The 22,721-nt window shown below is 40.2% G+C and overlaps 3 protein-coding genes across 3 annotated transcripts; 1 reads left to right on the top strand and 2 right to left on the bottom strand.

Moving 5' to 3' along the window:
- Positions 1-6,960: 6,960 nt before the first annotated feature.
- Positions 6,961-8,871, bottom strand: hint2 (histidine triad nucleotide binding protein 2). The gene is made up of 5 exons (XM_071897717.2): positions 8,639-8,871; positions 8,260-8,397; positions 7,992-8,096; positions 7,442-7,514; positions 6,961-7,321 (listed from the first exon to the last, which is right to left on the bottom strand). The coding sequence occupies exons 1-5, from the start codon at positions 8,723-8,725 to the stop codon at positions 7,230-7,232; spliced, it is 495 nt and encodes a 164-aa protein (XP_071753818.1). The 5' UTR covers positions 8,726-8,871; the 3' UTR covers positions 6,961-7,229.
- Positions 8,872-9,607: 736 nt separating this feature from the next.
- mrps30 (mitochondrial ribosomal protein S30) lies at positions 9,608-14,306 on the top strand. The gene is made up of 5 exons (XM_071897714.2): positions 9,608-10,224; positions 10,689-10,834; positions 11,379-11,484; positions 12,952-13,128; positions 13,795-14,306. The coding sequence occupies exons 1-5, from the start codon at positions 9,609-9,611 to the stop codon at positions 14,052-14,054; spliced, it is 1,305 nt and encodes a 434-aa protein (XP_071753815.2). The 5' UTR covers position 9,608; the 3' UTR covers positions 14,055-14,306.
- A 977-nt stretch (positions 14,307-15,283) lies between these two features.
- On the bottom strand, positions 15,284-22,196 carry emb (embigin). The gene is made up of 8 exons (XM_071897678.2): positions 22,025-22,196; positions 19,511-19,588; positions 19,015-19,198; positions 18,253-18,335; positions 17,954-18,090; positions 16,870-17,149; positions 16,369-16,402; positions 15,284-16,247 (listed from the first exon to the last, which is right to left on the bottom strand). Exons 1-8 carry the CDS (start codon positions 22,080-22,082, stop codon positions 16,187-16,189), a joined length of 915 nt encoding a protein of 304 aa, XP_071753779.2. The 5' UTR covers positions 22,083-22,196; the 3' UTR covers positions 15,284-16,186.
- Between the last annotated feature and the right edge of the window lie 525 nt (positions 22,197-22,721).

Below are 22,721 nucleotides of genomic sequence, written 5' to 3'. Positions count from 1 at the left end.
AAAATAAACGGATAATCTTTATTAATTGTTAATGTTTAATGTACTTTCTTGAGTCAGTGCAGAAATGCAATTTTTAATTGTAGGAAATAAGTAGGCTAAAACAAAAATATTATAACAAACAGTAATAAATATAAGAACAAAGTTCATATTTTAGTCTTCTCAGAGCAATACTGGATCTCTCTCCTTAGTACTACTGCACGCACAGAACTGAGATCCAATAATTATGGAAACATAAATCAGTTTAAATAATGAGGAAATGCCCCAATTTTACATGGTCTTAACACCTGCATACTGGGGCTTTAACAAACCCTCCGAAAACAGAAGCCTATGATCTTTCCCTGTTCCTCCCTTTACTTCTCCCATTTATATTTTGAACATTGGCAAAATGGAGTCAGTGTGCAAGTGGGACTTGTCAGGATTGGTTAAACTTGGGTGGCAACATCAAAATCATCAAAAGGCCCAGAATGGCTCGCGCAGATTAACATGACGTTGTTCAGTCAATAGCCTCTTTAGACCCCCACGCCCACGCCCCACCTGAAAAAATCAGGTATTGATTACTGAATTTGAGAAGGGTTTCGGTTAGTACGAGTAGGGTGTAGCAGAACCGGACTGAACCAGACTGAACAACTTTTTGTTATGTGACGTAAGGTGAAACACTCGTTACGTTACGTAACATTACCATCGTTACTTTGAAAGAGACGGAGGTATGTTAAGTGTTGTGAGACATTCTCAAATTTTCTATCCAGTCTGTTTCCTCAACATTGCGGTTGTTCCTACCAGTTCTGCGGCCTTCGGCGCAAATGTTGCGGTTAACACTATTAAGTCCATGCGGTGAAAAAAGACAATGTGACGCCGCTGTCGCTATTAAGACCTTATGGATAAATTGACGCCTCTGGTTACTGGTGTCAAAGAAACCGAATATACAGGCAATGGTAGCCGCCATATTGATCTGAAGTAAACGTTACTATGGTTACAGACATTATTTACAGCCATCGCGAGATCGTAGGAGTGGCGTGACTCCCGTGTACCATACATATGCGCATTCACTCAATTCGGTTGTCACTACCAAATTCTGGCAGTGTGTACGTAGCCTTAGTGACATTCAGTTATAAAAGTAGCCGGCCAGACAGAGGTGGGTAGACGGCTTAATAGCCGGCAGCCGGCGCTTGGTAATTATCCACAAGCACAACGTGCACAATTGTTATGCAGATGACGCCCAGCTGTACCTCCCATTAAATCCAGTGACCCCAACTGTTTTGACAATCTGTATTAATGCCTCTCAGACATTAAGAGCTGGATGTCAAAGACCGTTCTACAACTCAGTGACATCAAATCAGAAATTGTTGGTTTTGTTCAGTTTTCTGTTGGTTGGTCCAAACCTGTAGCTAAGAATGGAGGGGGTGTTCTTTCATTCCAATTTAACTGATGACGAGCAGATCAAAAGGGTTGTGCCTGTCATGCTTTCTGCAAATGGGACCCATCTTGAAAATCAAACCACTGCTATCGAACCACTGCTATCCTCAGCTGATTTGGAGAAAGTCATCCATTCATTTATTTGCTCCAGCTTCTGCCTCACTCAAAAGTCAGGTATGCAGCTTACCCAGAATACCGCTGCAAGAGTAGAGCCAATCACCCCAATTTTAGCCTGCTTGCACTAGGTTGCCTATTAGTTTTAGGAGTGATTTTTAAATTTTACTAATTGCTTTTAAAGGACAGCATGGTTTAGCCTCGAACTACATTACTGACCTGTTAACCCCCACAGTCTATTATTAGTTAGTTATAAACTTGCTTTTTGTCTTTATTCATTATCTTTTTTTTATTGACACATTTTTACGTAATCTTGTTTTTTATGTAATGTCTTATCTTTACAAAGTGCTTCGTAAATTTTGTTTTTATTTTGTTTACTGAATAGCCCTGCAACCTTTAATTTGATTTCTCTCGGGCTGTTCTTGCACATGAAGTACATTGTATTCCATAACTAGAGTTTTTCAAACTCTTAGAATATACAAACTCTGCCCCTCATTCAGCTATGAATGCAATTAACAAACCAACAAGAAAAAAAACTTTATCTGTCCATTCTGAAGATTTTTCCACATTTAAGGCATTTTTTCCCAATCCAAATCAGTTCTTCTCTCTCTCCTCAGATCACACTCAGACTCTTACCTGACGAAAGTCCTCCAGAAGGTCCCTCCAGTCCAGGGGATCTGGGAGGCTTGGCCGTTGTCTCAGTATTGCCGGACGGGGCTGCAATCGCTGTCGGCTCCGCAGCTGGCTCCTGGCTTTCTGAAGCTGACTTTGTACTGGGCTCAAGGCTAGTGCCAGTCTCCAGTGGGTGTGATTCTACAGCACAATTCTGTGTTACTCCATCTCCAGCTTTCTCGGACCCAATGTTTGAGTCTTCTCCGTTGATGAGGATGTTGGAGTGGGTCTCAATCTGTAGGGGTTTGGAGTCTAGCAGAGTCTGTGCCTTGTGGGTAGGGATGCTGTAAAAGGCATTGAGAGGGCATTAATGAAAGCTAATATCCAATAATGTAAAAATGTCAATGTTAGATAAATGGTCTACAATCACATGGTCCTTGGTTAAAGCGATGGCTCTTCACTTTGTGATATGCATCCTCGTACATACCTCTCAGTATCACCATCCATGACTGAGACCCCATTGCTGATAACAGAATCCACTTGCTCAGACATCTTGTATTTGCTTTAAAAGAGGAAATATGTGCTATATTAGACGGATGCCAAGTAAAGTTGAATTAAAATGGTTTAGATTTCTTCCACAAGAATCTCTTCACACAGATCAGGTTTTCTACAACTATTATGAAACAGCACTGCTTTGGTCATTTATATGACACAGACATTCACAAAGGTCATTGCAACAGGCCAGTGTCAATAGCCACCAAAGCTAATAATCACGTACAACAGTGCTCTAAATGTTGAAACTGTGAACCTTATGCCAGAAGATGTTGGGCCATCTGCCGGGCTATTTATAACCATTTGCCTCACACACCGAGAACTTTCGACAAAGACAATTACTGAAACAGAAAATTCTGTGTCTCTGTTATCATTAATTGAATATAAACTACCAAAGTGGTGATAAATCAGTATTTATTGTATGCTATTTCATGGCTTTTTCAGAAATTAGTCAACATGACATGAAATGTAAATACTGTCAAGACAAAAAAAGGTCTGAAATCTACAGCTTTCTCAACCCAGTTCTCTTGTATCTATACTGCAGGCAGTGAAATCATGCCATCTAGTGTGAGTATCTTGCAACTGTGGAAACAATTCAGATAGTTGTTATCTGAGTCTTTCAGTCCCAAGTTGTGCCTTCAAACAAACTGCCAAGGCAACAAATTACGAATTTACAACAAATGAATGACACTCTGACTAGTGTAATGACAAACTCTCCTTCAATAAAGATAAACATCTGGTAACTCAATCAGACTGTCAATCTGACCTCTGGTATATATACTTTGGTCAAGATTTCTCTGGGGCAAAGTTCATCCTAATTACAAAACTACAGTGTGGCAACATGATGTGCTGGAGGCAAAGTCTTTGCTCAGGATTATGCAAGCATCCTTTTAAGTACCCTTCAACTAAAAAAAAAACTACATTTCACTCTCATTCATGATTTAGTTTTAAGTTTGAATATTACCCAGAAATAAGACGTTACCTTTAAAAAGAAGATAAATCAATACTTCCAGTACTGCAAATGATCCCAGGGAAGTAACAGAAGTCCTAAGTTCCCATAGGAAATACTTCACTTTCAGATTTCTTATAGATGTTTAGTCTCTGTATGTAAAGATAAGATCCAGGAGCGGGCAGCTCACGTCTGTCGCAGTCAGTGTTTGTTTGGCTTTTAACTAGAGCCTGTGGCTGAGGAGGGGGCTTTAAAGAATGAGTCTGTCTCTGTTGACCAAACAATAAAACATGAGGAACCTGCTCACATCAAACATCTCTACATCTCCATCTTAAAGTCATCTTTGTTCATGAGTTCAGTTTTGTTCCAACTGTGTCAAATATCTCTCAGTTAAAGAAACTACAAACAGAGTGTATATAGTGGTGTATTGTCTTGGCCCTTAAGTCTTTTAATGAAATGCAACTGAACTTAACATGATCTTTCACTTATCTTATTCTGCAATTCAAGAAAAGTCCACTCAGCAAAAAAAAAATAAAAATGTAGCATGACACAGACAAATATGATCCTTACTCACACCACATGTCAGCCCACACACTTACACACATATGATAATATTACAAGGACATGGCTGTCTATGACCAACTTGGCATGGAAATCTTGACATAAGTGCACACACTGACATACAAGCACCATGGCAAATCATAACAACACAAGTCACGCATCAAAACTGAACACTGACACTCTACACCAGGCATTTCACACTTCACAAGTCTCGTTCTTATGAGCAGCTGTCTCCCACTTCTTTGACTTCAATATAAAATAACATGAAAAGATAAAAATACACTTAAAGATATCCTACCTTATCCAGAGGGACAAAGCTGAATGACATCAACTTGACAAGAGCAGTCAGGTGCAGGACAAAACCCGGATCAACCTTTGCCTGGCACAGGTGCGCAGCAGTTGCCCCTGGGAAATGATCAGCCTATAGGGGACTTGCGTGAGGGTATACCAGCTCCCTACCTCACGGTCTGTCCAGAACCACAGAGACTTACGCAATCCTCTGTACACTTGCTGCGGCAGAGTCGACCAGTTAAAGATCCACCAGCAAACTTGACCAAAGGTTACCTCCTCAAGGTGCAGGAGAACCTGAAACCTGAGACAGAAAGAGTCTGCAACCAGTGGAAACCAGCTTTGTCTGTTATACTTGGTGACAATCAACAGAAATTATAGTTGTTGACAACTGCTGGCATTGGTAATTGTCTGTCCAAAACATTTAGTGCTATAATGAACTCTGTGAAACAGTGTAACTGGGCTTGAATACGTGAATGGTTTTCTTGATATGTTCATTATCCTAATTTGACTTGAGTAGCTTATGAAGCATTATCATTATCATTTTCAGATTTATGTGATGAGGAAAAATACTGATAAAGGCCAGATAAGATCTTCAGGTTTATGAGGCTAGATGAGACTTTGACCCACAAAATAGATTTTCATCAGTTTGTTCATCAGAACAAAACTTGTGCAACTGCTGCTTTCCCCCCCTTGACACATCAAGAGAATAGTGTCAGATGTTAGCAATATACACTGAATGTACAAAATATTAGGCACATCTTCCTGATATTGCGTTGCAGCTCCTTTTGCACAATCCACATCTCAATTTGACTTTTTTACTCAAAGATTAAAAATCCTTGTCTAACTCGTCTGTTTCTCTTTATCTACATCTCTTCCTTTGTGATTAGGACTGCCCGATACTGACAAATAATTATATTGTGATTATTTTGCGGAATATTGCAATTGCAATACAGTATACAGACACAGATTTTTTTATATTTTAGATTTTTCTGTTTTTAATAAAAAACTAGGATGTGGTTGGTTAAGATTTGCTCTGTTTGAATACAATGAGTTTTTTTTTTTCTTTTAATTTATAGACCAGAAATTATAGTAGTTCATATTGCATTTTTTTTTTTTATTAACTGTGCAGCCCTATATACAGTAGATTTAATAAGGGAAATCAATAAGGGATAATAGCTTTTACTTGGAGTTAACTCATGAAAAAAGTAGGTGTCCCTAACATCTTGTACATTCACCCTTTCTGTGTATTTCACACACATTGCACACTCTATAATCCTTAGATGTCAGCAATACTAGCCTCATTTCCCCTTTACTCCTGAGCTGTGTCTGATAGCGTCTGTCTGATCGCTGTGGCAAGGAGGTGAACGTTGTTTTTTTAGTAAATATAGGGGAAAGTTCAACCCACTTCTCAAATGACACTGAGTAACCTAGATCATGGGCACCAAGGTCACTGAATCATACCACCCAGTCACACCATGTCTGCCCCGGGTCCTGCGGCTCAGATCGGCACACACAGGGTCTCTGAAGGTTGTGAATGAACAGTTACACAGCGATAAGTACCAGCAACACTGAACAGATAGTAGGAAAATACGCCATATGCCCAGGAATCATAAAAATGATCTATAGATAATAAATATTACATCATTGTGTCTGAAAACAGGGTTCAAACCGAGGCTCTGGTGTGAAAATCAAGGACTTTTACATGACTTTCCATAGCTTAGTCAGAGCCATGGGCAAAAAACATTTTGTTCCTTCCTGGTTTGTTAATCTTGTTTTTCTAAAGGGGTAAACAGTCTGGTTTCCACTGCAGTTGAGCTTGCTGTGGGGAAGTGTCCATATAATTTTTGATGTTTTTATACAGCATGTTTCAAAACTAGATATACAATTTTTAATAAAAATGAAAACAATGCTGTGTCATTTTAGTCATTTTTAACTTTTTAACTAATGTCATTTTGGCAATATAATTCAACATTCAATAGCCTATAAATAATAGGTGTACCTGGAAGCAGGAAAAATATTTAATAATACAGAGTATTAATAATGTATTTCAAAATATATACCTACTTTTGAAACATGATTTTTTTTTATTTTATATGTCATATTCTTTATTTTATTTGATACAATTTATAAAATGAACAGCTGAAACCAGCATGTAATGCAATAAATGTTTGAAACAAGCTGTAAAATATATTCTGGTATATCTGGTACATCGGTAAAATTCCCTGATATTCCCTGACTTCCCCAGATAATTAATCAAATTCCCTATCTGAAATAAACCTCTTTAAACTCCATAATATTCCTATTGACTTTGTGATTTGCAGCTGACGGGTTGTACATAATGTCTACTGACAGGAATCGGCTTTTCACACCTTAAACAAATGTAAACAATAAGATGGCTGGTGATGACAGAATAAGGTGTTGTTTTGAATAGAAAAAATGGTTTTCCACTTTCCATAATTGAATCTGTATCTTTATTTGCAGTTGTCTCAGACATTATGTGTTTCCTGTACATCTAAACATTTGTCATCATCTATACATTTACATTTTATATTTAGGTGAAATGTGATTTTTATTGTGCAGAAATTCATGTGATGAAAATCTGAAGTTTTGGAAATATTACCAATGTCATACATTGATCACGCTCACTAACCTCTTTAATACAGACATAGACATGTAAGTAACAAAAAGGACAGAGAAACAGACAGAAAGACAGACATACACACACACACACACTCCATTATCCTGGAGGCCATGTCATCTGTCTCCCTCCCAACACGTGGATGTGAAGGTGGTAAACCGACTGAGCGCCGTGCTTCCCGTCGTTGATCACTGCGTGGGACAGAAACACACACACACAGAATTCAGTGTGTAAATAAACAGCCTGAACCTGAATGTAAGTCACTAACCACTCATTACTGCAATCACTCAAACTAACAGCGTGTAACTTACCCACTCTGTATCCTTCATCTAGAGATTCTTTCTTTGCCACGTTTTTGGCGACGACCAGCAGGTGTCCTAAGAGCTGAATGTTGAGAAAAAAAAATAAAAAGAAAAGAGCTGAAGAAAGGTGCCTACTGGGAAAAATCATTCCCGTCAGCCTCCTAGTGGTAATTAAAAGCAGGACGTGGGATTTTTTTTGCGTCATAAATTGCGTAAGTGTGTCGACACAGGTGGCAAACATGGCAGGGAATCCACCAATGTCAGCAGTCCAAGGGAATAAAAACCAAAATCAATATATTCTCGCTAACACAATCAACTCTACTCACAAATAGCGAGCAATATCTGCTGCAGTTTGTTTATGGTTGATTTCAAATTCAGGAATAAAAATGATTTGGGATTTTGCATTCCACAACGACTTAAACATGTGAACGCTTCCAAGTTGTAGCTATAAGATGTCATCCCGTTATTCAGTTTATTCCGATATGACCTGAACGCAGCACAAGGCCATGGGGATAGCAGTGAGTTTGGTGCAGGCAACACAAATCAGGCAGTAACTGACCTCAGCATCATCATCTTTGACCTCGCTGATTCTGGGAATAGGGACTCTCGGTATGACCAGGAAATGGACTGGAGCCTGCGGACTGATATCCCTGAAGACCAAACACTGATAATCACAAAAAACAAACACAAATGTGAAGTATTGAACTTGCATCACGCTTCAAATCCATTTATCTGCAGCCAAACACTCACGGGTGCTGATTTATCTCTGGACTCCACGTGGAATACAGTGATAGTGATGCATGTTTTTGAAAGTGTGTGATGTTTACCTTGTCATCTTCATAAATGATATCTGCGGGGATGCTTTTGTCAATCACTTTGGAGAAGATGGTTGGAGCTGGGGAGCCATACTTCTTGCTTGCCTCTTCTGCCAGTCTCACCTCGTCACTTTTGGTGCACAAGGGTCTCTGTGAAGCACATACAGCAGAAAAGTGAAACTGTTGCTGGCATACAAATATGACGTTCATAGGGCTGACTAGGGGGCTAAAGGGAATCAATAACAAACCAAACCTCTTGGTGGTCGGACACTACATGTATCCCAGAGCCACCAGGGCTAACACACTTGTCAAAATGCTCCGCGTCAGTCAAGTGAAAAAATAAAATGTTTATGAGAATTACAGCAAGACGGTTTATTTTTAGACCAGCTACCTCTGCTCGACAAGCACGGCGCAAAAGGTTGAAGTGACAAGTGCTGCTTCTGAAGATCTGTAGCCGTAAAATTTGAAGACAATACATTGCTTAGCTGTTGCAGTTGTCCTGGAGAATGTGTTTTACGGTGTACTTGGGGTTTAGCTAGGTTTTTTACATACTGCAGCACCGACAGGGTGAGATTTGAATCTGCTAAAAGTGCTTTGTCCAAAGTAGGTTCAAAGGTTCAAAGGCAAAAACTCCGCATCCGGACTACACTGAGGTTGCCTTCAGGTGTTCCTCGTAGGCTTATATTTCCGGGTTCTACCGTCTAAATACGACTCGTCGCGCATTCAGGTACTTTGGGGTAGAGAATAATAACAAACGGGACACAGTAACAAAGCTAGGTTTTTTTTTATTATCTTAGAAATCAAGCGGTACAGAGGTAATAATGAGACGGACAAATGCGCCCCAGACATGCGATTGAGGTTTTAATTAACTTATTAGGTAAAAGTTGTTGTTACTTTTACCATCAGTTGTTTGACACGACTTCAATTATCTCTGTCCCGAAACGTCAAACATAGGCAACCGTGGTGTTCGTGAAAAATCCGCCTCCCCCAGTCGTATTTACCAGTTCGTGTGGCTGCTACTCTTAATTACGATATCTTTGACAGCACCAAAATGCAGCATCTTGTAGAAAAGCGTGTGGGCTCAGGTTCGCTTCAAGAGCCTAAACGTTCTCCGATGCTAAAAAATATTTAAACGACAATTATCAGTAACCTTGATGTGAAATAAACAAAGCAAACTAACTTTTGTCATTTTATGTTTACTCAAAATCGCATGGTAATGAAAATATCGTCAAATAATGACCCCGTTTGTTTTGAGCTTTCGTGCTGTAGGTGGCGGTGTTGTGGAGGACAGCTGGCTAACATTCACTACAACGGAACAAGAAGAAGAAGAAAAATAAGTCAGCTGACGCATTACGAGCAACATGGCGGCCCGCACACGGTTGCCCTTGCAGTCACTACTTCATAAAAACTTGCCTTCGTTTAGAAACCAAAGGATCGTTCATACTGAAGCGGCGGTCCAAGAGCCCGCGTATCCCCCCGTAGTCCCTTCTCTCACCGCCAAAAGTAAATCTGCCAGACGGCGTCAGATCGAGGAACATCTAGAAAAGGTCCGCGCCGCCGACGTGCAGGACAAGCTCTCCCTCCTCACCCGCATCCAGCGAAAGAAATACGTGGTGGTTCCTCAGACGTTTGCTCGCAACGCAGACAGATGGTACCAGCACTTCACCAAGACCTCATACATCCCCGGTTTGCCCGAGAAATTCACCGTTTCCGAGGAGACCGAAAAGGACTCAGCGTTGCCTGCTGCTGCTGCTGCAACTGAAAATGCATCAACCGTTATTGGAGATGATGTGTTCGCGGACATCCGCTCCCTGGTTACCCATGCGATTTTACAAGAGCATTGGTACATGGAGAAACGCAAGCCGTTCCTGTTTAGAGAGCAGGAGCAAGTCATGGGGCCTTTTCTGAGGAACCTGGTGACTGGACTCACCAACAGCCTGGCCAAACACAACCCACTGCTGCGCCTGTCAAGTATAGGTATGACTGATTGATTGATTGATATGTGTCAGATCTTTCTAATAAGCTGATATTCTGTCATTTGAGTGAGTGCTTGCTACCAGCCAGCCAATTTATGGTAATTTTTGGCTTTGGCTGGGAAGCCCTACCAGCCACATTGGCAGGGAACCCTCACTTCCAGGCCATATTATATTCTGAAAACTACCTTTCTGGTAAAATAATAATAATAAACTTAATTTGTAAAGCACCGTTCATACATGGTTTGCAGCTCAAAGCTGGACATAAAATGGAACATTAAAAGAAGTAAAAACAACGCATAAACAACCAAAAGTCAGTGTGGCTGGTGTATTCTGGGATGAACCACCCACTATAGCTGGTAAACAAAACAGGGTTTTACTCTACCTGTCATTGACAAATTGACTATGTTAAGATTCCTGAATGTTTGGACTATGAAAGTCATAAGTTTTTGTCTTGTTTTGTTTTAGATCTTAAACCCCAGGTGAATTTCTATTGGATGAGAGGGCAGAGGATCATCCCAAAGGGACACCGGAGGGGCCGGCAAGAGCCAATCAGGTTCCAGATCGATGACAAGCCGCACAGTCAGATTAGGATCACTCAGCAGCTGCCACAGGTAAATCACCTTCAGATCGTGGAGTTGTTGATTGGAAAACACAAATATCTCCACACTGTTTCCCTGTTAAGCATTGTTTCTTATAGTAATAACACCCAAGAGAACGTTCCTTATTGTGGTTGTGGGTTCGCCTGTGATGTAAGAGATACAAGGCACATTGTTACCAACATGTGTACTAAAGCTTTCTCCAAAGTAGCATAAAAAACAGCAGAAGGCAAGAAATACTAGTAACTAGCTAGTTCCCTGGGTATTAAAAGAGTTGGTAAAGTAACCAAAAAAGCATGGCTTGCCATACTTTGACCAATAAGATGGCTTGGATGAAACTACTGAGACTTAAAGGGAAAAAAACACCCTAAAACACGTAAACAAAAACGTCTTAAAAAGCAGCTGTTGCCCTTGCATTTCTGGGCTCGGTTTGTTGTTTATTGTTGTTTTGTTTTGTTGTTTTGGTGTGTTTTTCCTATTCTCATGGCTACCTTTCACTCACTTTGTTGTTTGTCACTTTGTTCTCTAAACACTTTCCTATCAATTGCATCTCCTCTAGTTCACCACATTAGAGGCTTCCTATGCAGCTGAAGTTCCACAGATCAAACTTGCTCCGGACCTGATGCCTCTGTTCAAACGACAGTACGACAATAATATCTTCACAGGTAAAACAACAACCACTGACCAATCACATCCACTGTGTCTTATTTCATCATGGTCACATGGTTTTTGAGAAGCCAATAGATACATTTGTAAAGCTGCACTATAATGTAAAAATACACTCATTTTTGCAATAGAGAAGAGCGTCCCATCTCCTCTAATCGAGACCCTGTAGTTTCGCACCGTTTCCCCATATGAAATTCTGATTTTGGGTATGGTCACTTATCCACCAAGAGGAAGTGACAAATTCAAACTTAAAGACGAGATGAAATGAAAAATGCCTTTTTAACCCTTTTCGATCACATCCCCGGTCATACTGTGCACCTATTTAACAATATATGTCAAAAAAAATACCAAAAATCAATTTCATTGTATTCTTATATCAAAATTCAATCATGTTTTCTTCCTGTAAAACAAAATATGCCGTGTGCTTACGTAAGCATGCCCGTAACTAATTTCAACCAATAATATCATGACATCCACCCATCAATCAATCTTCAACTTTTAGCGCACAGAGCTAAGAGGCTAAGATTCATTAGTTAGCTAGCTAGCAACAGCACGGTACTTCGGTGTGTCTTCGGGTGTTATGACACACCCACTTTTCAACGTTCAAATCAAATTCCTCCCAACGTTATGTCCCGCCTGTCTTTCCTGTTTCACTCGGAAATACGTCACGATACGGAAGTTAGATACTCTCGAAATGCCGTTTCATCTCGACTTTAAGACTGAACTACACACTGTCTCCTAAACAGCAGTGAGCAGCACTCCGTCCAGAGAAAGCTGGACTCACCAACTTTAGATCTTTTGCCTCTCTCGTCTCTTTGGTTTCCTTTGATATAAAATGATCACAGACCGGCCAGTCTGGCAAACATGAACATGCTGAGTGCAGTTTACTGACGTCACGTTATGATTTCTAAAGTTAACATTTTTCAGACAGCTGCTGCTATTTGGCGCCGTCAACGTGCAAAGTTGTCTAGTGCAGCTTTAAGCATCAGTTGAGTCAGGTACATGCTCAGTCTAACCTGAGTAAAGCAGTCGTATATTAGCTGCTTTCCATCATTTCTCTTAAAGTGATAATCTGTGAGATTCTTGATTTTGGCGACATCTTTGGTGATAAGCTGTCATTGCTTTGGTGTTTTGCACTCAACGTAGGCACTGGCCCAACATACTGTAATAATAAAGACGCTCAATATAGACTGTGGCTTCTTATTTTTCTCCGACCTTCTTATATTTATTCCAAACAAACAGATTTCATGAACATGGTATAGGTTGAATCTCTATTGTATGGTCAGTCGACTACAGACTAGCAAAACGGTCATTTATTTATATGTAAAAGCTGCAGATTATCACTGTGATGTACCCTAAAGTAACAGAAGCATGACATCTTGTACACGAATTCCATCCTCTTTTTAAACTTCCCTCTTTTTAAACTTCCCTCTGATCACATCAAACCTCTTGGTGTCGTTCACCAGGTGCGAAGCTGCCAGACCCGGCGTGTTATGGTCACACTCAGTTCCACCTGGTTCCTGACCGTTACCGCCGGGACGTGATGGCGAGGCGGCAGCAGACCGACCAGGTCGAGGTCTTCCTGCGGGCCAACGGCCTCGCCAGCCTGTTCGCCTGGACCGCAGCGCAGGCCATGTACCAGGGTATGATGTCATCACACACATTTCACATGCAACTCACAGCTGACTGATGGCAGCATGGATGTTACAGCTCATGATTTTTTCCCCCTTATTTATTTCCTGATCTATTTTCTATTCCTTATTTTTTCTGTATTTTCTCTTTTTTTTTCTTCCTTATTTCCTTTTTCCCCCCTTTTTTTTCCACTGGCAAATCCCTAAAATAAAACTTCCAAATAAGAAGCCCTTTCTCTTTGATTCAAAGGACTGAAACAAAAAACTGAGTTTACTATTGATGTTTTAGACAGTTGGAAAACTGTTCTGCTATCAAACTCCATTGTAGCTGCACTGGAAATATCTTGATGTAATGTCACATTGTCTATGTTCGGTCGGCTATCTGTAGGAAAGAGAAAAATACACCACCAAACAACAAAATGAGCCCAGAAATTCAAAGTACATCGCAAAGTACATCGCTGTTTTTTTTAACAATGTTAAAGTGTTTTAGGGTGGATTTTTCCTTTTTAACAGATGATCTAAAGGTAAAACGATGATGTAAAAAAACGGTACAAATGATGGTTTCCTGCCTCAGTGGCTGGGAGAATATACCAACTTACCAGCTACAGCCTGTATTCACCAGCATCTGACGTGTGATTTTTTTCTCACCCTGGTTGTACTTCCATCTCATCTCTGCAGGCTTCTGGAGCAGCGAGGACGTCAGCAGGCCGTTCGTGTCCCAGGCTGTGATCACAGACGGACAGTTCTTCTCCTTCTTCTGCTACCAGCTCAACACGCTGGCTCTGTCTGTGGAGACGGACGCCGACAACCCCAGGAAAAACCTCTTCTGGGGCACCCAGAGCCTGCGGCTGTACGAGGCGGTGCAGGACGGAGCGGTGGTCGGCCTGAACGACCGGGTGCTCAAACTTCTGGTCCAGTTCCTCATGAACAAGCCGTAGATATCTATAGGTTTAAAAGTCTTCTCTTGGTTTTCTTGGTCAAGGAAAGACTTAAGAGTTCAGCCGGGTTCAGAGACAAACAAATTCTCCGATTATATAAAACATAATGGCTGTAAAAGCGGAAACATCTGGATTGAGCCATGCCACACGGTCTTATGTGTTGGAAAACTGAACAAAGTACTGACTAACTGTACTGTACGTGTCTCTTATTATTGTGCAGATTGTATTTAATGCAGAGATAAAACCATGCTTTTCAAATGGACATTACAGCGTGTTTGTCGATGCTTATTACGGTTCACTGAAGTTACTGTTGACATGTTTTATCTGGTAATTTAGGTTTTATTTGGGAGTCTATTTGAGTGTAGGTTGGACTCCATGTCTGTAATGGGAGAGACACGCTTGATAACTCCAATTACACTGTCACCCACCCACTTTACTAGCATTCAAGCTAGTTTTCCATATAGGCAACCATACTAAATAACAAGGGACAGTTACTAGTATTTTGCATATGTGAATTGATGGCCTTTACAAGTCATTTCTGACACAAACACAGTGGTTTGTGTATTTGTAATGTATTGTGACATATTTAATTTAGGTTAAGTGCAGGTAAACATTAAAGAGGTGTAACAAAAGCAAAAATGAGGGGATGGGTGCAGGTCTGAGGCTTTACTGGTATTGCACCATCATTTTGTTGTCGGAGGGTGGCGCTGTCTCCTTTGCAACTAATTAAATAAATTCTCCGGGTCAGGATTAGGAAATATTTTAAGTTTAGTTCCAAAATTATCCACCTTTCTTACAAAATCTTAATCTTACAAAATGATTGGTAGAACAAATTTAGAATATAGTACATAACTTAAGTCAATGGTCAAAATGACACTTTTGCAGGCTGGATCATCTATATTTTGGAATTATTAAATGATGAACTGAAGGTTATGATTTGCACGTTCTGGAAATGATCTGCTCATTTCTTATAGAAAGCTGTGGCTTTTGTTGAAGAGTCAGATAGTTTAGTACGCTACTTCTGGTGTTACAATACATTTATAAAACATATTTTTCTGAAACACCCACTTTCCTTCAGCATCCAAGCTGGGTTTCCAAATAGGCATCCATACTGAAAAGCACAAGGGGCAGTAAGTAGTATTTTCTACCTGGGGGTTCACCATCCATATATGTGAACTGATGGCTTTTACAAGTGTCAAATTTCTGACACAAACACAACGACAGTAGTTTGTGTATTTTTAATCTGCATGTTTGCATATACTGTGACACATTTAATGTAAAGTGCAGGCAAACATTTAAAGAGGTATAACAAGCACTTTTAGGACACAAAGTGACAGGTGAAGTCATGAACAGGAGTAAACATGGTCTTTCCGACTAGCTGCTTAACATATGAGAGTGATACATTAATATAACATCTGCATATACCGGGATATACATTTCATTCAGGTGAGATGTAGTTACACTGTAGGCACACACACTACTTCAAGCGCACACTTTATAAACTGACAGGTTAAGTCGTTGCAAACAGAGCAGGAACGGTTGGTTAATTGCTTTTTGATAGTATAAGGCACTGCACACAAATCATAATGTACAACTGAAGTTAAGATCAATTAAGAATAAAGTCGTTGGCAAGTAGAAGAAGTGTATTTTCTCTCTGACTAGCGAGTGAAAAGGCAGAGTGACATGCGAGGCTGACCACATGATCTCAATTCTCACTGCAGTATTTCCACAGGAAGTGAGCGGTTTCTTGATTTGAGGCTAATAAAGCACAGACTACTTGAAGTGCTTTGCTCTTTTAGTCATCATGACATCCTTGTTTAATTAAAAAAAAAACATACGCTCCAAGGAGATACAATATATCTGTGAAAAAGGAGAGAATACAGGAGACAATGCAGTATTTCAAAGCTGGTTCGTAAAAAAAGACTAAATGTACATAATAATTAAGAGAATGACTATTTTGTGGGAGTGGTGGTTGTTGCCACTCTCTTTGGTGAACATGTTTTGATTAAAATAGATGCCCAAATAGTTGATGAAATATTGCTTTTTTTTTTTTTTTTAGCTCTGTATCAATCAGGTAACACTGCTGAAATCAGCAAAATACAATATGTGAACAGTGTGAGGATCCTCTGCTGCTAAACTTTCCTCTGTCTCATTGTGGAACTTCCTTCCATTCCATTATTTTCTCCTTGTGTCCTGAAGAGAGAGAGAGAAAAATACACATTATGAGAAAATACAAACTGCACATACAGTAAAATTGCAGTAAATAAACTATCTGGACCTTGGGGAAACTCAACGTAGATCCCATTATACTCACAGCTTATTCGTTTGGTCGGCATTCATCCCATCACCTGAGAATAAGGCAGATACATATACACAAATTACAAAGCAAAATCAAATAATGAACTTCATACTATAACCTCCTAACCTGTGATGTAGTGGTAAATAAAAAGTTTGGTAAACTATGGAAAACAAAATGATAAATAAAACTTAACTATTCTTTAAGAAAACATTAATTTATGCTTTTTTTCTCCTTCTTTCCCTTCTTTATATAACTTCTTTCCCATCTTTATATAACTTCTTTCCCATCTTTATATAACTTACATGAGTTTGACACCATTCACTAGGATGTATACTAAGAATGTCTGGTCCTAAAGATTTCTATCACCCTAAAAAGGTGGATAAACTCTCTTACTGCAAATTAAAAGGTGGATAAACTGGGTTTAGGTGGGTTCACCCTCCACTACATCCCTGATCTTGACTTAAAGGAGAAACTCAGTATGGTATTTTTTTTTTTGTTCTTTTGTTTTCTACCTACCTGCAGTGGAGTTTTTCTTGGAGCTGCTCCTCTCATAGAGCAGGATGACGGCGACCAAGACGAGCACTTCGACCACGATGGCGAGGAAGGGCTTGAGCGGCTGCAGGAAGGTGATGACCCTCAGCTCCACGTGGCTCATGCTGGTGCCGATGTCGTAGACCGCGCCGCAGTAGTACGAGCCGGAGTCTGCCTCTGTCAGGTTGAGCACCGTCAGCGTCGTCTTCCCCACTTCGCTTTTCACTTTGTACCGGTGAGACTCTGCATTGGTGTCGATCCGCTCCTGGGACAAAAAACCCCCCCACAAAAAAAAACAACATAAACATCAATATTCACTGGTATTGCACTACATTTTTTTTGTTAGATGGTGGCACTGTCTCCTTTGCAACTGTTATTACAAACACTGCAAGGTTCTTGAGAAAACCATTGGAAGTTTGTGGATTTGGGAAAAATAAGGCGATTCAAGTCTTGGAAAATGAATGGATGGCCTTGAAAGTACTTGATTTTTTTCTTTTAAATTAAAATATTGCACCCAGATCCATCTATCTGCCGCATCTCTCTGGACTTCTTTCTGTCCTAGGATCAACAGTTCACATCCTGTGGAAATCCCCTGTGATGGAGATTTGTGTTGATATTGCAGCAGTTCCAAAATGAGGGATTGTGGAAAACAGTAGTTGTGGAAAAAAATAACACTTACTCTTACAGATTGATTGGTAGCACAAATTTAAAATAGTAGGTAACGTAAATCACTGGTTGATAAAATGATGATTCTCTGGATTATCTATATTTTTATTGTATGATAAACGTAAGGTTATGATTTGAGCATTTTGGAAACAAACTGCTCATTTCTTACAGAAAGCTCTGGCTTTTGTTGAAGAGTCAGATAGTTCAGTGCTACTTCTGGTGTTTAAATAGACTTACAAAACACTTTTTCTAGATGTACTTATATCATTTATTCCACTGACCAATTAAATATTGGATAGTAAAACCAAATGCTGAAAAGTGTTCCCATGTTGATTTACCATCACCAGTGACACAAATCCTTCCTAAATCCACATCAAAGTCGGCCTCTCGGCGGCCCACCCACCTTGTCAGTCCCATTTGCTTTATACCACTGCCAGCTGTGGGGCTGCGGTTTGGCCTCCTCCATTTTACATGCGATAACCACAGAATCGCCCACATAGCTGACTATGGGCTTGTCTCGCACCTCACCCATCTGTGGAACTGCAAGGAAAGAAGGAAAAGAGCATGATGACGAGGAAACTGCACTGTCTACCCTTCACACTGCACCCTATGCATACAGTTATAAATATTCATATTCAGTAGAATGGCAGCAGGTATGTGTAATATCACCTGCAAATACAACTCATATGAATCAGTGTGTACCTGCCAAAATGAAGTCTATGTTTGCTTCACTGCCAAAGACACATGAGTAATTTCCCAGGCTTTCCTCATCAACAATGCTGAACCTGTCAAGGAAAAAGATATGTCAAGACACTGAATATCCCTTTTGCGAAAAAGTGCAACCTGAAAGCTACTGGTTAATATCTTAAAATGCATATGATTCTATCATCAAAACATAACTATTTTGCAAGAAAAGGTATTAAGATGACTTATAACTAATAGTGGCTGATAGTTGCTTTACTTTCATTCAAGCAGACATTTTTGTAAAAGGTGTCAGGTTCTTCAAGTGGCATTTTTTGTTCTCATTTTGGAATGAAACTCAGTATAATCTGTAATCGATTTTATGTAATAAATCAAATCTGGATAGATTAAATCATTAGAGAAAATGTTGATGAACTGGCAGTGATCTAAGAAACAAATATGTTTTACAACTTAAGTTATGCATTGGCAAGACTGATATCAGCTAGTTTCATCAAGCATCCAACTCATTTCACATATGACACTGGAGACAAAGGTCTTGAACTGCTACAGAGGAAACTGAGAACACCCACTGTTTAAAAAAACGGCTTAACAACACAAAAAGTAATATCACTGTAAATGATAATCCTGATGCTCACACACCATGTTTTTAAATAATCAGCCAACACATATGACAGTGGATAGGGACTTACACGCATAAAGACAGAAACAAACAAGGTAAATGTGCATTTAATGAACCTAATGGAATAATGAGCACATACTTACTCTCTTTTGAGATTATATTGCCCATTCTCCAATTGCACTGTGAGACGGCTGTTCTCAATTTCATCCCCATCTTTTCTCCAATACCCAGTAATGTTTGGCAATTTGTTTTGATTACCAGTCCAGGTACACTCTAGCGCTAAATTGACGGGTTTCAACAGTTCAACTTTCTCAACGTGACTTTCACCTGCGTTGAGAGTTGTGGGAGGATTTCAAACACAGACACAAGCCAAAATCAGACACCTGTTCATTCAGAAAATGTGATTTGAATGAACAGAATTAATCATCACCTTTGATTAAAACAGCCATCTCTGCCATTATGCATAATGTTTTACAGCTGCAGCACCAATAACCTGACTAACTACCGTTCCTTAGCAGCATCAACACATCAAACTGGGATGGAGGAAGACACAATATGGCAGCAAATCAAATTTAACACATCTATTACACTGATCATGACAGATTGGTGTGGCAAAAAACAGACTTGTGCAGTTATTACCTTTGAAGACGACACTCTTCACATCTGTTGGGAGTGGAGTGGTGGGAACCAGCGGGGGGGGCGTTGGGCCAGGATCCTCTGGAAGAAAAAGAAACAAAAGTATACACACAAACTTAATGTGAAATCACCATTTAATATGACTAGTGTTTTAGTGTAGCACACAAAACCCTCTTCCTGGCCTTGAAAAAAGCCCTCTTCCTCTTCCAAGTTGCTTTGGCATTATCATTTAAGAATAATATCATTCATTTCCTGAAACATGTGGAAATGAATCTATGTACAATGTGTGTTTATTTACAGTATTTGGTTATCATGGTTATGTTCAATAAACAGACGAGTCGACACTCTTGACATAGAAAGATCTTGACTTATTAAAGGTAAAATGGGTACAACTCCAGTCAAGTGTAAAAGTGTAAAACACATGTGCTTACTAGCTTACTGATATATTGTTGAAGGAAATTATGTTATCTTCATAGTCAATGCATAATCTATACTTAATCAATATAATCAAAGAGAAATATATATTTACACATTCCTTTGATCAGACAGCACACACACATGTACTATGCACAGTAAGAAGAGAGTAGAGAGAAAGAGGCCTTTGATACCAGCTCATGCCAGTAAGTTTCTCACAGACAAGAGAGAATAATGGGATTGTTATTGCCAGAAAAAGAGGTTGTATCCAATATTGCACAGAAGATCATTCATATCAAGGACAGAATGATCCAGGAATTAGGGAGGAAGACTCCTAGTTTCGGCCTTGAGGTACAAAACAGCAGGTGCTTTCCGTCAGCAATAGCTGGATTGACGCACTGACCATATTCCGACAGTTAGACCAATTAGAGAGCCACATTAGGTCAAGTCTGGAAGAAGACTATCCTTCTAGGTGGAGCACAGAGATGGACTGGGACAAGAAAATGGCCCTGGACTTTTTGACCCAGACTGGCCCACATCCAGCCTGCGAATATTCCACCATCCCCACCCAATTGATGCATACATGAATACAGCAATACTCAAGTGTCACTACTTATACAGTATATATAAAATAGTACTACATACGGTTTGTCGCCAGCAGACCACTGTGAGGATACCACAACAGACACAGGCTGCTATATTGTGCATTTAGTGCATCATGATAAAGGGCTGTATTTGAAAAGGCGATATCATTACAGATGAAATCAGTCAGGGATTGCCATTGCCATTTTTATCACTTTAATTTGGTAACTTTCAACAATACATATTTAAATTAACCAACACCAGGTAACAATAAATTATAATAAACTATAACGTTGTCTAATAACAATAAACTATAAACAATTAAAAGGTGGAGTAAAGGGGTGGGCATGTAGAGAAAGGCACTGAGGCCAGTGTCCTTTACCTCCCTTCAGGACGGGGGGAGGTGGAGAGAGAGGCACTGAGGCCAGGTCAGTAATTTTTGCGCATTTTGATTCCTCAGCTTCACGGGCCTTTATTTTTTTAGGTGGCTCAAAGTTTTGTGGCCGTGGCCACTGGCCCATAAAGCGAGTGGCCCACCGGGAATTGCCCCGGTCCTCCCGATGGCCAGTCCGCCACTGGTGGAGCATGATGTGAAGGGGGGTCAGAAGGTAGAAAAAGAACCTGAAGATGTGAATCCTTTGTCAGACCCTTCACATATCAGTTGTATGATGTACTCTGTTATATGAAGAATAAGGCAAAGAGAAAATTGTCTGAGTTTGTCTCATTCAATCTGTGATCAATCAGCTCCTCGAACCTGAGGTGGAAGTTGAAGAGAGAAGAAAATCCACCACGACAATATCAGTTTGCCGATATTAGCCTTTTATTAAATATCAGATATCGCCAGTCAGTGTCATCCACCACTGATATGATGGAGGTTTTAATCTAACTGTTCAATAATGGGGTTTTTTTGTAAATAAAACATCTGCTAACCCTAAAATAATTTCATTAGTCTGGGGTTTAAAGGAGAGTTTTAGTGTCCCATGATGATCTAAATGCTGTTTCAGTGGCTCTTCCTTTTACTTGCTTTTGACAAACTGTAAGCTGGTGCTTCTTGTAAAATATAAAGATACTGAATATCAGTACAAAATATCGGCTATCGGCAGCTTCAACTCAAATATATCGGTATTGGTAAAGGCGTTCAAAAACCCATATCGGTCGAACCCTAGCACTGCCTACAGTAAATACTCTTCCGTGACGATTCAGTATCAAAATAACACCAGTTTAAATGGTTTACCAATGAAATAACTAGATCTCAGAAGAAGAGCAAACACACACACACACACACTCACTCACTGCACCCTACATACAGTATTACAGTACAGGCTGTATCAACATATCAATACAGCAGCTACTGTATTACATAGTACAGTACGATACCATTGAAAACCCATCACATTTCCTTCCACTCCTTACAAGGTCACACAGAATTCAGTAAACAGCCACAGAGAAAGAGGAAGCAGTACAAAGCTAATACGCACACACACACACACACAAACACAGCAAAATTAAACAGCCATTTACTTGTATTGATGCCTCTGCAGGAGAGGAGAAGCAGGAGGAAGTGAAAGGAGGCTGACATGTTTCTCTCTGTCTGTCAGACTCTGTTTGTTATTCCTCGGTCTTCACTGCAAGGTTTCCCTCTCTCTCTCTCTCTCTCTCTCTGTCGCTCTCTCTCTCACACAGGTACAGCAGCTCTTCTCACAGTCACATCACCCCCCCTCCTCCTCCTCCTCCTCCTCTGTGCCTTCCCTCCTCCCCCTTCCCTCCTTAGTCAGTGACGCAGTCTAGATATCAGCCTGCTGCTGCTGCTGCTGTAGCTGCCTCCCATCCATTATTCAACCAGGCAGAGCGTATTCTGTTGATGCTGTGCCGTCCCATACAGCAGAGCTAAGCAGAGCATGATTAAATACTCCAAATGGGACTGTGTGTGTGTGTGTGTGTATTCAAGCTAAATTTTTACTCCTATCCCAGTGTGAGAGCAGTGTTATGGCGCTGCTGTGAAACAATCTGTGCTGCTGCTGGGGCTGCAAGGTGTCGTATCCTAACTGTTATTTGAGAAGACCTGACAGCTGTAGGTCACATGATCTGGCTGCCATCTTGCCCCCCCCCCCCCCAGTTACCAATACTTCTAACGCTAAGTTAAGCAACCATATGTATTGCATCACCATTGCACAGACAAATAAATGTGTAAAATGAAGCAATGATGAATACAGCCTTT

This window comes from Centroberyx gerrardi, chromosome 8, assembly GCF_048128805.1.
Source record: "Centroberyx gerrardi isolate f3 chromosome 8, fCenGer3.hap1.cur.20231027, whole genome shotgun sequence".
NCBI lineage: Eukaryota > Metazoa > Chordata > Actinopteri > Beryciformes > Berycidae > Centroberyx > Centroberyx gerrardi.
This window is presented reverse-complemented; position numbering and strand designations above follow the sequence as displayed.